General features: G+C 40.6%; 1 protein-coding gene across 1 annotated transcript in view; it reads left to right on the top strand.

The window, feature by feature from the left end:
* Positions 1-12,248, top strand: part of Tafa2 (TAFA chemokine like family member 2) — a 298,337-nt gene extending 286,089 nt beyond the window's left edge. The window contains exon 5 of the mRNA XM_051176275.1: positions 12,051-12,248. Within this exon, the coding sequence (XP_051032232.1) occupies positions 12,051-12,248 (198 nt within the window). The remainder of the gene's footprint in view (positions 1-12,050) is intronic.
* The last annotated feature ends 1,879 nt before the right edge of the window (positions 12,249-14,127 follow it).

Below are 14,127 nucleotides of genomic sequence, written 5' to 3'. Positions count from 1 at the left end.
CCCCCCCCCCATACTCCTCTCCACGGCCCCATGTCTGTCTTTGATCTTTCTGCCATGAATGCTCTCAATTGCTTCCCCAGCTGTTGGACAAATGTCCATCTTTCCCTTTCCACAACTCAACCGCCACCTGTCCATCACCATTGATCTTGGGCCTCTAGCGTCTCTATCTTTGTGTTCCCAGCGCAAACTTCACTACTGAAAGCAGACAGGAGGAGACTACTCAAGGAAATCCTTGATGTGATATAAATCGGGGCAGGAGTCTCAGAGTTGTTTCCCAGCCAATTCAATAAGTGAGTTTGCACAAACATTGATACTTAAGTTTTGGACCAATTTCAGCCTTGCCTCTTAACATCGGTCATACTAGTCCCTCTGATAGGTCAAGTCCTCCTCTGCTAACTTATGTGGTTGCAGGGTCATCTAGAGTTCCTGTAAACTTGTGAAAACACAAAAGTCTGATAGAAAGTTATTTCAAACCACACCGACAGTGTCTGCAGGGCCAGGGAAATGACGTGTGGTTGTCATGTAGGCATCTTGAACCCATCCGAGGATTAGTCCGACAGCTGGCACTGGCAGTGGCAGAAGGCAAGACCAGCTGTTTCTGTTGCTCAGGGAGGCCAAGGCAGCAAAAAGGAGCACAGCAGCTACAAATGATGGAGTTAGAGTGAGTGCTCCATGCCTCTGCCGCCTCCACTGAGTACAAAAGAACATCAGGTGCCAGGCTGACAAGAACTCAGAGGACTTATGTTTAACACTAGCAGTGACTTTATCAGTGTTTATCAGTGCTTATCATCTGGCCAGTGCCCAAGGGAGAGGTGAGTTCCCAACATCTGTCCTGGATTAATACAGTTGTGGGTGCTCTGATTACATGGCTTCTAAGATCTCGGGTGATTCTGAGGCCAGGATTCTCATAGAAAGAAAACTAGTAAGAGGAAAGATAAAATGACTTGAAGGAAGGAAAATTTCGATTCATCAGGGTAAATTGTTTTTCCCTTTTGTTTCTTTTGTAAGAAGCATCTTTGTTCTTAATTGTTTTAAGTATATATTGTAATTTTTCTTGCATTTTAATAAGTTAAAATTTCCTTTATGTGTATCTACATGTGTCTTCATGTTGGTATGTGAGAAGGCTAGAAGAGGTCTCCTGGAACTGGAGTTCCAGGTGTAGGGTCACCCAAATTGGGTTCTGGGAACTAAACTCGGGTTCTCTGTAATATTAGTGGATGTTCTTAACCACTGAGCCGTCTCTCCAACCCTAAGAGGGAAAAACTCATAAATCATGGACATACTGAGACATTTTCAATTACCTGAATACTATGATAGTGTACCTGGGTAGTCAGTCAGAATTGCACAAATATGAATATTTATTGAATTCACACAACAGTTTGGGTAAGTACTGCTATATTACTATAGAAGTTAGTTTCCGATGTCATTAGCTCTGCCTTTACCTTGAAAATATTGTAAAAATGTGAGGGAAGAAAGAAACGCCCCTTAAATAGGTTGGGACACAACTGTACTACACATAGACTGAGTATTGGACAGGGCCGATTCTTCCATGCATAAGTAGTTATAATATTATTAAGGTGTGTAAGTCATTATTTTATTCATTGCTCTTACTGTCCACTTGCCAATCTTGAATAAGAAGGCTGGGACTGCCAGAGCCCTATACAACCATTATTCCTGATATGGCAGGTTCTGGGCACAAAAGGATGCATAGAGAGTCTGCAAAGGTTACAACATAGCTTTCAGGCTGCTCTTAGCCCAAAGCTCTTTGTGTTTCAGAGGCAAACTATGATGGTCATACGGGATTTTCCTGGCTAGAAAAATGGCCAGAGATATGATTAAAAATTTCAGCAATGTACACTCTCTCTTTTAATTGCCCATATCCAATCTGGAACCCTCAGGTAAGTCTCATAGTGAAGGAGAGCAGTCAGCCAAATCCAGCAGTGAGGCCTGCATGGCCTCAGCAGAGAGAAGTGGAATCTTCCAGAACTAACCAGAAATCAGGGCCGGGTGAGTTCACCTGATTAATTTGGAAGCGTGCTTCTGCCTTTACATCCCATTCAGAGAGAATTGTTGTTGTTTTTGTTCCAACCTATTTTCTTCCCCAGAAAGGAAGGTAGAGAGTTAACAGGTAGCCTTTTAAGAAACAAATTTTTGTTCTAAGCCCCATTTAGTCTGACAAAGCATAGCCGATTCAACATCTGTTTCCAAATCTTTTTGTTTTCCCTCCCCTCTCATGCTTGAGAAAAAAAAAATATTAGGAGCATCTATGACACCCAAAAACTATCTCCTGCATTACTTTTAAGATTTAAGATGAAAAGGAAAAGAAAAGTCTTACAAGCCTCTTATTTTGAAGTCACTTTCAAAGATAAATAGTGAGGAACTTGTTTTAGAGTCATTAATAAAAGAATAGTCTCTCCAGTGTAAAAGAGCACATAATTATATGCTAATTATACAATACAAAATAGCAGGGGAAAGTTGCTGGGAAGCTCGGGAGATAGGAGAAAATATCTTTAACACTGTTGGGACTGGCAGAAAAAAAACCAGACTCTGGCTCTTTCTTTTAATGTTTTGATATTTTTCTTCTTCTTTGGAAGATCTGAGGAACCTTGGGCTGTGTTAGAATTTCAATTTGTTATCTGTTGGTATGGACCTCACGCTCCAAAACACAGGGGTCAGTAGCTCTCAGGTCTGGTTCTTACCAAAGGAAAACATGACAGAAACTTACTTTGTAAGTGACTCTATGTTGTCATTAGAAAAATTATCTTTGGGAAGCATGTATTCAAAGTCTATCTACTTTTTTAATGTGTAAGATACATTTTTGGGGCACAATTTGTGGAAGCTGGGGTGCTTATATCTTTGTCCACATACTTTAAAAACTCTTAACTAGACAGGAATTCTATATTTTTAAATGTTACCTTTAAACAAAAATGATTTTTAAAAGTGACACAGTGTGAGTGAGCAGATGTTAAGAATTCTAGAGCATATATTATATTGTAACAATACTTATAATTTAAACACGAAAGCAAATACAGTGTAGACTTAGCTGTCACAGTGTAGTATACCAACCCTACTTAGTGAACTTAGTCAATCATACTAGACAGTATGAACAACACAGAGATAGATGGAATAATCCTTGCCCCCAAGTAACGTTTGCACCTGAGACAGGGAAGTGAATAGAGGCATCTTTTTTTTTCTTTATCTCTATGCAGCATTCTACATAGAGGGATGTTGGAATCAATGGTAAACAGTATCAAGGCTAATGCTATGTCCTTGCTTTTTGCTCTGTCATCTTCAAAGGCATGGAGATGTCAAACTGGATTCAGTTCCAATCTCTCTGTCTGTTATGTACCAAGGGCATTTCTAACTTCCTTCACAGCTAAATTAATGTGACATTAATACATGGCTAACCTCAGAAGACTGATGAGACCGGTTTTTAGAAGGGAGGAAAGAAACAGCTTCTTGCGAATTTTGCTGATCAAAGCCTCAAGTTGCCCCTTTCCAGATGAAGCTGGATTCTGTACCAAGGCTCAGTGTTGTAGATCCAAACAGGGGACAAGCGTGTTGCTCCAGAGTGTGAGGATTAAAGACAGTGTGTATGCTGTCTTCACTCCCGATGCTCATGTTGCCTGGCAGATAGGAGCACACCTTTAGAAGGGTGTGGTTCTTTCTCGATCAGCCATTCTTACCCAGCATATCCCCCTTCATTTGTCTTCATCTCTACTAGTCAGGTCCTAAATTGCAGTCTAGTCTACAGCACAAAGGCAAATGACCTTTAGGGCGGAGGCTTAGACGTTATATTAAGACACCTACAGTAAGATATATATGTTATCTTGTGACCCATTACACACACACACACACACACACACACACACACACACACACACTTATATGTGCCACACTTCAGTTTAAGTTGGACTGATTGTTGGTTCTTTCTTACATTTTGATCTTTCTCCGTTTTCCTTCTCCCTTTCTCTCCCTCTTTCCACTCCTTTCTTCCAATATCAGCCTCACGCACGGATTTTATCACTTGCTGCGGAGTTGTATTCTGCATCTTAGAAAGTGCTGCCTTGATATTTCGTTGCCTCCTGAATCTCACTCCCTGGAACTTGTGGAGATGCTAACTCCTTAATAAAGAGTTTTCAAATCAACCCAGTTCTCACATTTTAATATCAGTTTTCAATATACTTTTATTTACTTTTGAGATCTAGATTTTGTGGAGGCAAATACATATGGCAAATGAACTCTAACCCAAATGTGCTATATTGTTTACTGTTTTAAAGAGTAGTTCTAAGTTCCAAGTTAAGACACCGATGAAACAAGACCATAGAAATCAAAGTTTCTCCCCTCCCCCCCCCCCCAGGGCCCGTACTCTCCTAAATCATATTAGTTTTCTGTTGCTGCCGTAGATATTAAAAGAAGCTTCAGTGACTTAATAGAAGGCCCATTAATTATCTGTAGCTTAGATGTCTGGGCACAGATGACACTACAGTATCTGTTGTCTGGGTTTTTGGAGGGGGGATTAAAGGGTGGGCATTGTATTTTCATAACAGGGTTGTGCTCCCTTGTGGGGAATCTGGGGAGAATCCATTTCTAAGCTCATTCAAGTCACCATCATCAGGTTCTTGGGGATGGTAGGGCTGCAGTGTCTGTTACCAGAGCCTCTGTCACCTCTGTTATATTGATGGTTTTCCTCATGGCGTTGTCTCTCCAGTGAGAGACCAGTGGCACGCTACGGCCCCCTGGTGTCTGAGTACCTCTGTCCTCCCCCTTGTCTCTTTTCTCTGCTTTCCTCCTTTGCTGTATTTGAACTGACTGCTCTGCCCATTGTCAAGTGCTGTAAGGGATGAGGACGGCCACAACATTAAGGCCATCTACTTGGAGCAGTCTTCTCTGAAGTCTGGCTGCTTCTTTGAGGAACCACAGGATATGGAATGCGATACGTCTGTCTGGGTGACAAAGATACAGCAGATCCTTCCCCTTACACGAGAGGCAGCAAAAGTTTAATAAAATAAATAGCACATTAGATGGTGGTGTCAGGTCACAGAGGCAGAAAAGGATGAGAAATGAAAAGTGCTGAGTGTATTTGTGTATTTGATCAAAGGTTTGAATTTGAAATGGTTGGTAGCCCACATGGCTATTTGGACAATAAGTACTCTAAGAAGATGGAGGAAAATGTTAAGGTTCCTGAGATGGCAGATGTCCGAGGAAAACTACATCCAAGGGATAGCAGGGTTACCCGTGTCTGGGATGGAGCAAGTGGTAGAATTCAAGACGAGCACGCCATCTTAGGCATGTCACAACTGCCTTAATCTTTCACAATAAACATGTAGAAAATGGGGATTGTTGTGAGGTAACATGGGAAGAATTGGGGAAAAGGTTTATTTTCCTATCTGTTTTTCTTTAATACTCAGTAACTCTAGGCCATTTAAATTAATGGAAAATCTGGAATAGCGCCTTGTATTTGATATTTCTTTAGAGTGGGTACTTATTTTTTATTATTATAATGAGAAAGGCAGACACTGGGTGAGTAGAATTCATGTTAGAGAAGCTAAAGTTTTAAATGAGGAGGCAATTAGGAGCACAACACTTTAAGGAAGTTGGCAATCATGGTAATAACATTGGGTTTTTAATAAGGAGGTTCAAACAGAAATGGATTAACGTGTGTACAGTTTTCACATCAATTAGACACGGTGTTCAAGGCAGGTAGGAACCCCGGATGCAGCATCAGGCAAAGGTAACGTTTTAAATCTGCTTTTTAAATTAGGGAGCCACACACTTCATAAACAATAATTTGACAGGATTCAGTGTCTGCCTTGGCATTTGTTTAGAGAGTTATTGGAAATTAATGCAAAGACTCTAAGTAGCAGATCACTGGAGCAGCATTTCTCTAATGTGGGCTGTGTCTTCACCATTAAAATGAACGACAGGCTACAGATCAGCGCTTTGAAGCTCCCACAGGACAGAGATGGCTCCATACTATTGGAGCCGCGAATACATTTGCAAATGTTACTGAAGAGTGTGTTTTGGGCTTTAATGTTAACTGTGAGTGAGTGTTCACACGCAGTGATGTCACGTGGGTAGCTAGCAACTCTGAGGAATACTGAGGCCATGGAGGACGCATGCCCCGAGAATTATGTGAAGAGGACCCCAGGTCCGCACTAACGTTATGGCCAAGACCAAAGTTCTGCCATGTTAGCCAGAGAACATTTTAGACTTAGCGTTTGCTGAAAATAAATGTACCTGGGGAGCCATCAAGCACTTTATCCATTTTTGACCATGTGGGGTTCTCTAAGGAAAGAAGTCTAGAGCTTTACTGGACCTGAAGGGTTGAAAGGAAGTCATTTTCTCCAGTGTGTCACCTCTTGTTACCTGTCTGCTCTCCAGCGAATCTGCCCATACAGGCACCTCCTTAAACTCATTGCTCAGAAAGACAAAACAAGGAAATATGACACATGAAAGAGAGGGAGCTGAAGGTTCTGTGGGAGGGCGATTAGAGGGCACGGGAAGATGTATGGGTCCAAAATATGTTATAGACGAACGCTTAAGATTAGGAAAGAATATACTGAAGTTAGGGAAGCATATTGGAAAAAAATTGATTAGAAAAGGGAAAATTAGATGGTGACAAAAATTGATTAGAAAAGGGGAAAAACCAATTAGATGGTGACACTCAAGGAACCACACGTTGGGGACCTCAAGCTTTTCTTTATATATCGGGGGATAAACTTCTTACTTAAAAATGTGTGTCTTTTGTACAGATTGCAGCGCTGTGTATATTCTATCAAAGCTACTTCCTTCCTCATCACCTTGTACACATTGCACAGGGACTTTAAAAGACCATGAGAGTTCCCTTGCAACTTAGAATTCTCATTTTGGTGAATAGGGCAAAGAAAGTTCGGTTAAGTAAAACAGAAGGTATTTTCTCTCCCACTGAGCACAGGATGGTTTGCGAATGATGACCAGGGGGTGCATGAAAACACAGCTATCCCCCCAGGTCCCCATCTCTCTAGGAAGACAGGCAGTGGCAGTTCCCTGTTGGGTGATCCTCAGCTTGTCAACCCTGCCTCTCAACTGTGGGGCTGGGCTGACTTGTGTTTTTATGAAGGGAGGAGCTGAGCTTCCTGTTAATATGATCACATCTCACCTGGGCATACCCAGTAAGATTCCAGACCCCAGTTTTAGTGGTTGAAGAAAACATTTATGAGTTGGATTTGTGAATATGAACCTCTAAGAACAAAAACACAAGAATAATGTGTTTTTAATCCTTGGAAGATATAGCAAGGAAAGAAAAAATAGTATTTGTGTGGTTATAAGGAACCCCAACCAAGGCCATTATAGAACATCTTCAGTATTAGCCATTCAGGATTGGACTGTCTGGGGAAGTAAGAGGTTCCTCACCCTTAGATGTCATCAGTTTATAACTTGAATGATATGCTAAAACTCAGGTTGACTAGATCAACAGCAATACAAACAGAAAACAGCTTACGCAAAAGCTTGGAGGGATAGACCACGTCTTAATTATGGAATTGAAACTTATTCTCAGGGTGAAGTGATGAATGTGAAAGGAACTGGGTGACTGGGAGTTTTGGGGAGCAGAGTGGTAGCAACCCTAATCTGCGTTACAAGAAACTTAAGTTTCCATGTGGAAGACTTGGATTTTTATTCTCCAGGCACCGATAAACTGTGGAAGTCTTATGTGCTTAGGGCAGGGGAAAGGTCTGGGTAATTGTTAAGTGCATTCAACTATAAGGGACCAGATGGAGATATAAGATTATGGGCTTGAAATTAGTGAGGGAAGTGGTGGCATTGTGGGGCCAGAGAGATGAGGAGTAGAATCAAAGTGATTTGATGATTAAGATGAATATAAGGATTAAAAGAAAAATTCCAGACTCATATTCCTCATTTACTCATATCATCCATATATTCCCATTCCCCCCACCATCTAACCCACCCCCTCCATCCACTCCTCAGAGAGGGTGAGGCCCTCCCATAGGAAACCAACAAAGTCTGTCACATCACGTGAGACAGAACCAAGGCCCACCCATCCTGTATCTAGGCTGAGCAAGGCATCTCTCCATAGGGAATAGGGTCCAAAAACCCAGTTCATGCACTAGGTATGATACTGGTTCCACTGCTAGTGAGCCCACAAACTGCCCAAGCCCCCAACTGTCACCCACATTCAGAGGGCATAACCCTGTCAGTCTGCCGTCAGGGAGCTCCCACTTGCTCAGTTCAGCTACTTCTGTGGGTTTCCCCAGCATGGTCTGGACTCCTTTGGCTCATATCATCACTCCTCCCTCTCTACAACTGGACTCCAGGAGTTCAGCTCAGTTCTTAGCTGTGGATCTCTGCATCTGCTTCCATTGGTTACTGGATGAAGGCTCTATGATGACAATTGAGGTAATTATCGATCTGATTACAGGGAAAGGAAATAAAACTGAGTAATCTTAAAAGGCACTTTATCTCACAGTCAGAGAAATCTCCATGGGTGTCATGATATCTCAATTTCCCAGCTTCAATTACAACACGTGATCAATTTATCAGATTACTAAATGTCTGATCAGATGGCCAACACTCCTTTATGATTAAATTTCACAGATGAACTGGTTGAAAGCACAGCCTGCACGCATAACACTGATGCAAACCACATACGTAAGTGATTTGTCTCCAGATTGTAGCTTTAGGGCTTCTTAGATGAGTTCTGAGGAAATATGCTTATGAGTAAAGTTTGGTAAACGTTATTAGTAATAACTTTCAACATACTCAGGTTTTACCTGTGTTAATGTTCTATGGAGATGTATCCAATGGTGTGTTTACCACATAACTATTTCATACTGTAGGTAAGGGTAAATATTGATAATATGAAAAATGTGTTTGCACACCTGAGGTAAAAGAACACTCCATCATGACAGAATTTTTTTGTATAGCAATAGTAAACTATTGAGGGTTTATCCTTCCTATGAATACAGCAAATACAGAGAGAATGAGACACTGTCAATGTGTACCCAATGATTGTTCATTTTCCATTTCACTGAGCACGGGGCACTGGAAGACAGCCGTCCTGTAAACCTGACAACCACCCTCCTGTCTCTTCTGCATAGTGGTCCTCTCAGCCTTAGCTCAGCAAGTGTCCTTCAACTTTGTCTCATGATAAATGCTTGCAGTATACACGTGGCTCCTCTGGGACATCGCCACTAGAACTTTGCTATGGAAAGCTTGGGATATTACTGAATAAACCCTGTGTCTATTCACAGTTAAATGTATGTCATCCCTGGAAAGGCTTCTGTGATCGTGCATCTTTTGCTTGGAATAGATGCACTTGATTTTTCAGAGATGCTGGCTTGTTTGTGTCTTTTAATATAGCACAAAACAGGAGAGCCATATCCAAACCCAGGAGGATAAACTAGTCACTGTTTACCAAATGCAGTTTTCAGTTCCTTCTTCATATGGTTTGGGAGGAGGATGACCCCAGAAGAGATATCGCTTGCAGGTTTTATGATAAAGAGGTGCTATGGTTGATGCTTAGTCATTCGAAGGCATTGTTTATTAATTCACACATAAACTAAAAGAATGCATGTTCAGAAAGTCAGGTCTGATGGCTACTTATAATTGTGTCAAGTTGGCTGGTCCAAAGGGACCAAATATTTAATCACACATTACATGTTTCTTGTGACAGTGTAGTTTTACATTTTAGTTGTATTAATATTTTCCTCTAGCCTAATCACAGTTCCCCCCTTCCTTTTCTCCCAATCCCTCCTATCAACCTCCTTTCCCCCCCCCCCCACTTCTCTGCCCACTCCTACTTTCTCTTCAGAAAAGGACAGGCTTCCCATGTGTATCAGCCAGCCATGTTACGTTAAGCAGCAGTAAGACTAGGCACCTCCTCTCTTGTTGAGGCTGGAAGAGGCAACCCAGTTAGAGGAAAGGGTAGAAAACTCAAGTAGAAGAGCCAGAAACAGCCCTTGATCCCACTGTTAGGAGTCCCATAAGACCAAGCTCACAACTGTAACTTATATACAGAGTGTCTAGGTCAGTCCCATGTAGCCTGTCTGATTGGTGGTTCAGTCTCAGTGAGATTCTATGAGCCCAAGTTCATTGATTCTGTGTTTTTCTTATGGTGTCCTTGGTCCCTCAGGCTCCTCCAATCCTTTCTTCCCATTGGGGGTGCATTTCAATGAGACTTTAATTAGTGAGGGAGTGAATAAAGCACGTTGCCCTTGTCAATATGGGTGGACCTCCTTCAATCAGTTAAAAGCCCAAATACACAAACAATGACCTCCTTTGAGTAACACAGACATATATAACCCTACTTCCAATGCACATTCACACAGATCTGGTTGGTTCTCTGTCCTGGAGGACTTTGAGGAATACATTTGAATATGGAAATCTTCATCATAACAGTATTAAAACGAATAAAATCAAGATGGCAGTAAACGGTAATATTGGTAGTAATACTAACAATGAAACCTCCTGATAGGGTGAACTATTACAATGTCAGTACCTTGGCCATAATATTGTTCTAAAAGCACAATGACCATCATGTGTGTTTTCAAATGTTAGTGAATACATAATTGATATTCTTGTACTTCGTAGGAATGCTCAAACGCCTCGTGTCTACGTGTATAAACTTCCAGATATAGTTGAGACAGTCAGAGATTCAGCTAGACCTATAGACGTTAGACAGTGCTAGAGGTGGTAGCAGATCTCTGAAGGTCTCTCGGAGGAGCTATCCGCTTTTCCTGGGGAAGTAAGACCAGACATTAAGATCCCATCTATTGTACCCTTTCTTTTAAAGTTATTTTTTCTACAATATTAAAAATGGTGCTAAAATCATTAACTGATGAAGCAAGATCTTCTTTGGTCAGTTATAAGCATGAGGACCTCCTCATTAAAATCTATGAAAATCCAAAAACCTACTATAAATAAGCAATATTTTCAGTTTGGTTTGCCTAGTGGGATTTTTTATTAAATGCATAATCAGTGATATTAATAGTGACTCCATTGTAGACACACATATTAATACTTTTTCATTAGTCATTTTGAGTTGGAATTTCTGTAAATGCTAGAATTTTCTAATGTAATTTCTTAGATTCTTTTCCTTAGGATTGATTTTAGATATTGTCCTTTGTTTCCAAGCTGTTATGAAAGAGGATAAGTAGATTTTTTTCATTTACTAAAATAGTTTTGAATGCCTACTTGATGTCAGGCTCTGTGCCAAATCTTAGTGATAAATTACTTGAGGATGAAGTCTTTGTGTGGGGATTGCTTTCAGGGTGCTCTAACAGGTTACACCCTGAAGTAGATTAGGCTCAACAGAAAAATCAAGAAAAATTCCCTTTGAGACTCAATAGTTGAAACAAACAAGGTTTACTCTCAGTCAGCCATCATCATAGGTGGCTTTCATTCTCCAGGGGTAATTCCTTATTCTAGAACCAAGGCTGGAGGATACACATAACTGGACATATTATGTGTTAATGTGTTAAGGGGACTGAAAAAAATCAGAATTCATCAGCCCTCAAGCAGCAAACTTACCCTTAGCTTTTGGTCTGCAGTTCTAGAGATGTCTCGTGATGGAGAAGAGTCAATATGCCGAGTTTTGTTCATGCTATGAATCTGGACAGATATGTAAGGCCAACCATTCCTATTTCTGTACTGTTATATGACACCCTTCCCATGGCCCTAACTGCCCTCTGTGTGTGTTAATGCCTTTCCCTCCGAAATGTCTGGCAGCCACTGGTCTCCCCCCCACCCCTTATCTCTTTGCTTTTCCCAGGGTGCCATCTATTCGGAATCATACAGTATGTAGCCATTTCAACTTGGCCTCCTTTAATTATTTGCATGCAGTCAAGTTTATAGCATGCCTTTAATAGCTTAATACTGCCTTTCTCCTTAGCCTGGATGACATTCTACTTTCTGAATGAAGTTATTTATCACTCCCTTTCCAAAGGAAAACTTGGCTGTGCCCAGAACTTAACATCTATTCATAAACCTGCTACAAACACCTTTTGTTTACGTCTTCATGAAGACATAGCCTTTATACATTTTCGGGTAAGCAGCAAGAAGCAGAATTGCGAGTCCACACGGTGAGGATGCGCTTATGTTCGCCACACTGCATTCCAGAGTGGCAGTCCTATTTTGCTTCCCCAACAGCAGTCAATGCAAACTTCATGGTTCTACCCATCCTTGCCAGCTTGGTGCTAGCGTTCTGGATTCTGGTCATCCTGAGAAAGGCGAACACTGGACGCTTTTAGCTTTTCCTCTTTACAGGTGCAGTGCACATGCTTCTTGTTGCCTCTGTAAGATGTCAGATGCGTTAGAAAGGGGAGTCTTCGATAACATGTAAAGGGAACAATTCGCCAAAAAATTACCTCAAGTGATCTTTTCCCAAAAAGACTCGTGTTCATAATATTTTTAAACAGCATGCTATAATGGAAAATATTTTTTTTCTCAAACTGATTTCATCAGAGCTAAGAATTGTCACTGTAAAAGCATTCTAGAGTCACAGGCACACAGGCACACACCTGTAACCACAGACCTTAGCAAGCAGAGGCAGAGGGATTACTAAGTTGAGTCAGCTATTATTACAAAATTAAGTAGAATAGAACAAGACAAATTTGGCAGGTTGTCACATGGCTGTTTAACTTTATGTGTAAACCTGGAGCCCTATTCCCTGTGTGAAAAGAGGGATATAACAATAGAAGGTATTGATCTAAAATAATCTTTGCATGGGAAAATAATTCTCCTTAAATCACAGTGGTCTCTAGAATGGTTGAAGATTATCATTAAGTCTACTGCAATGGATACATTTCTGGAAGGTACTATTTAGTCCTCTTCTCGGTCTCATCTCTATCTGGCAAATCCTATTTATTTCAGCGAGAAATGGCTGGTACGCTCTATTGAAAAAGTCTTCAAGAATAGGTTTGATGTCTGTGAACTCAGTCTCTCTTGCTTACTTTTGGGTGTATGCATGTGTGTGCGTGTGTGCGCACACGTGTGCATACACACAGGCAGGTGTGCAAGTGTACATGCGCTTGTGTGAACATAAACATGAAAACAATGTTGGTTCCCTTCTATAATGACTCTTCACTTCTCCTTAGCGACAGGGTGTGGTGGTTGCTGCTTTGGGAAAAGCATGTTAGCTTGAATGCTGAGCCAGGCTCACCCACTTCAATGTTACTAAAACAGCATTAATGTTCTCACTAAATCACAGAAATGCCCAGTAGAAACTGATGCAGAAAGTGCTTATAGATATTCAGCAATTAGCTGAGGCTAATAATTTCTGTTTATGGAAGAACAAATGGAACCTAAGTGATGCTTTTAAAATGGCACGTTTCAACTGAAATGTGTGTCAATGTGTTCTGCTCTTAAGAGATGAAAAATTGCATTGGAAATTGTATGCATCTTATAACTACTTACTTGTTTTCTCAGACTAATACAACTTTGGGAAAACAATGCAGTTTTGACCACCCATACTTTGCATGAGAAATGCCTAACTCTGTAAAAAAGACAATAATATGATTTTAAAAGGCGATGACATAATCTGTTTAATGCCTTGTGTAATTAGATTTCCTATTTTTGTAACAGCATTGGAACAATGAGAGCGATCCAAAGAGGTAGATTTTTTTTAACTGTTTTTGAAAATATTTATTTCAAAGTAAGACTTGAAAGTATTTGAATGGGTGGAATAACTTCTTATTGGGACCATAATTGCAATGGAATAGAGGTTTGTTCTACCATGGGTACATAGAAACAGAGGTATATAGTTAACAAATCTAAAAAGTCAAGATGATACTGTGATTATCATTCCACTATACACCTTGCCTGCTCAAAGTCTGTCTTCATCAATTATTGTAGACAATTGTCATCAGTCAATGAACATTCAGGCTAACATTGCCACTTAACCAACTTTTAATCAATTCCATGGTAAAGAAAAAAAAGGAAATCCACATGAATTTTCATTTTGATGAAAATTTCATTCTAACAAAAAATATTAAGAATACATGATGGGGAAAACATTGTAAAACCCACTTGAGAGACTAAAACTTATGTTAGATAATGCCAAATTCCAACATCTCTAGGCTTTAAAACTGGTCTGCATTTTTCCGTAAGGGGACCTTTTGACCTCCTTAT

This window comes from Phodopus roborovskii, unplaced genomic scaffold (genome assembly GCF_943737965.1).
Source record: "Phodopus roborovskii unplaced genomic scaffold, PHOROB, whole genome shotgun sequence".
In the NCBI taxonomy this organism is placed as follows: Eukaryota; Metazoa; Chordata; class Mammalia; order Rodentia; family Cricetidae; genus Phodopus; species Phodopus roborovskii.
This window is presented reverse-complemented; position numbering and strand designations above follow the sequence as displayed.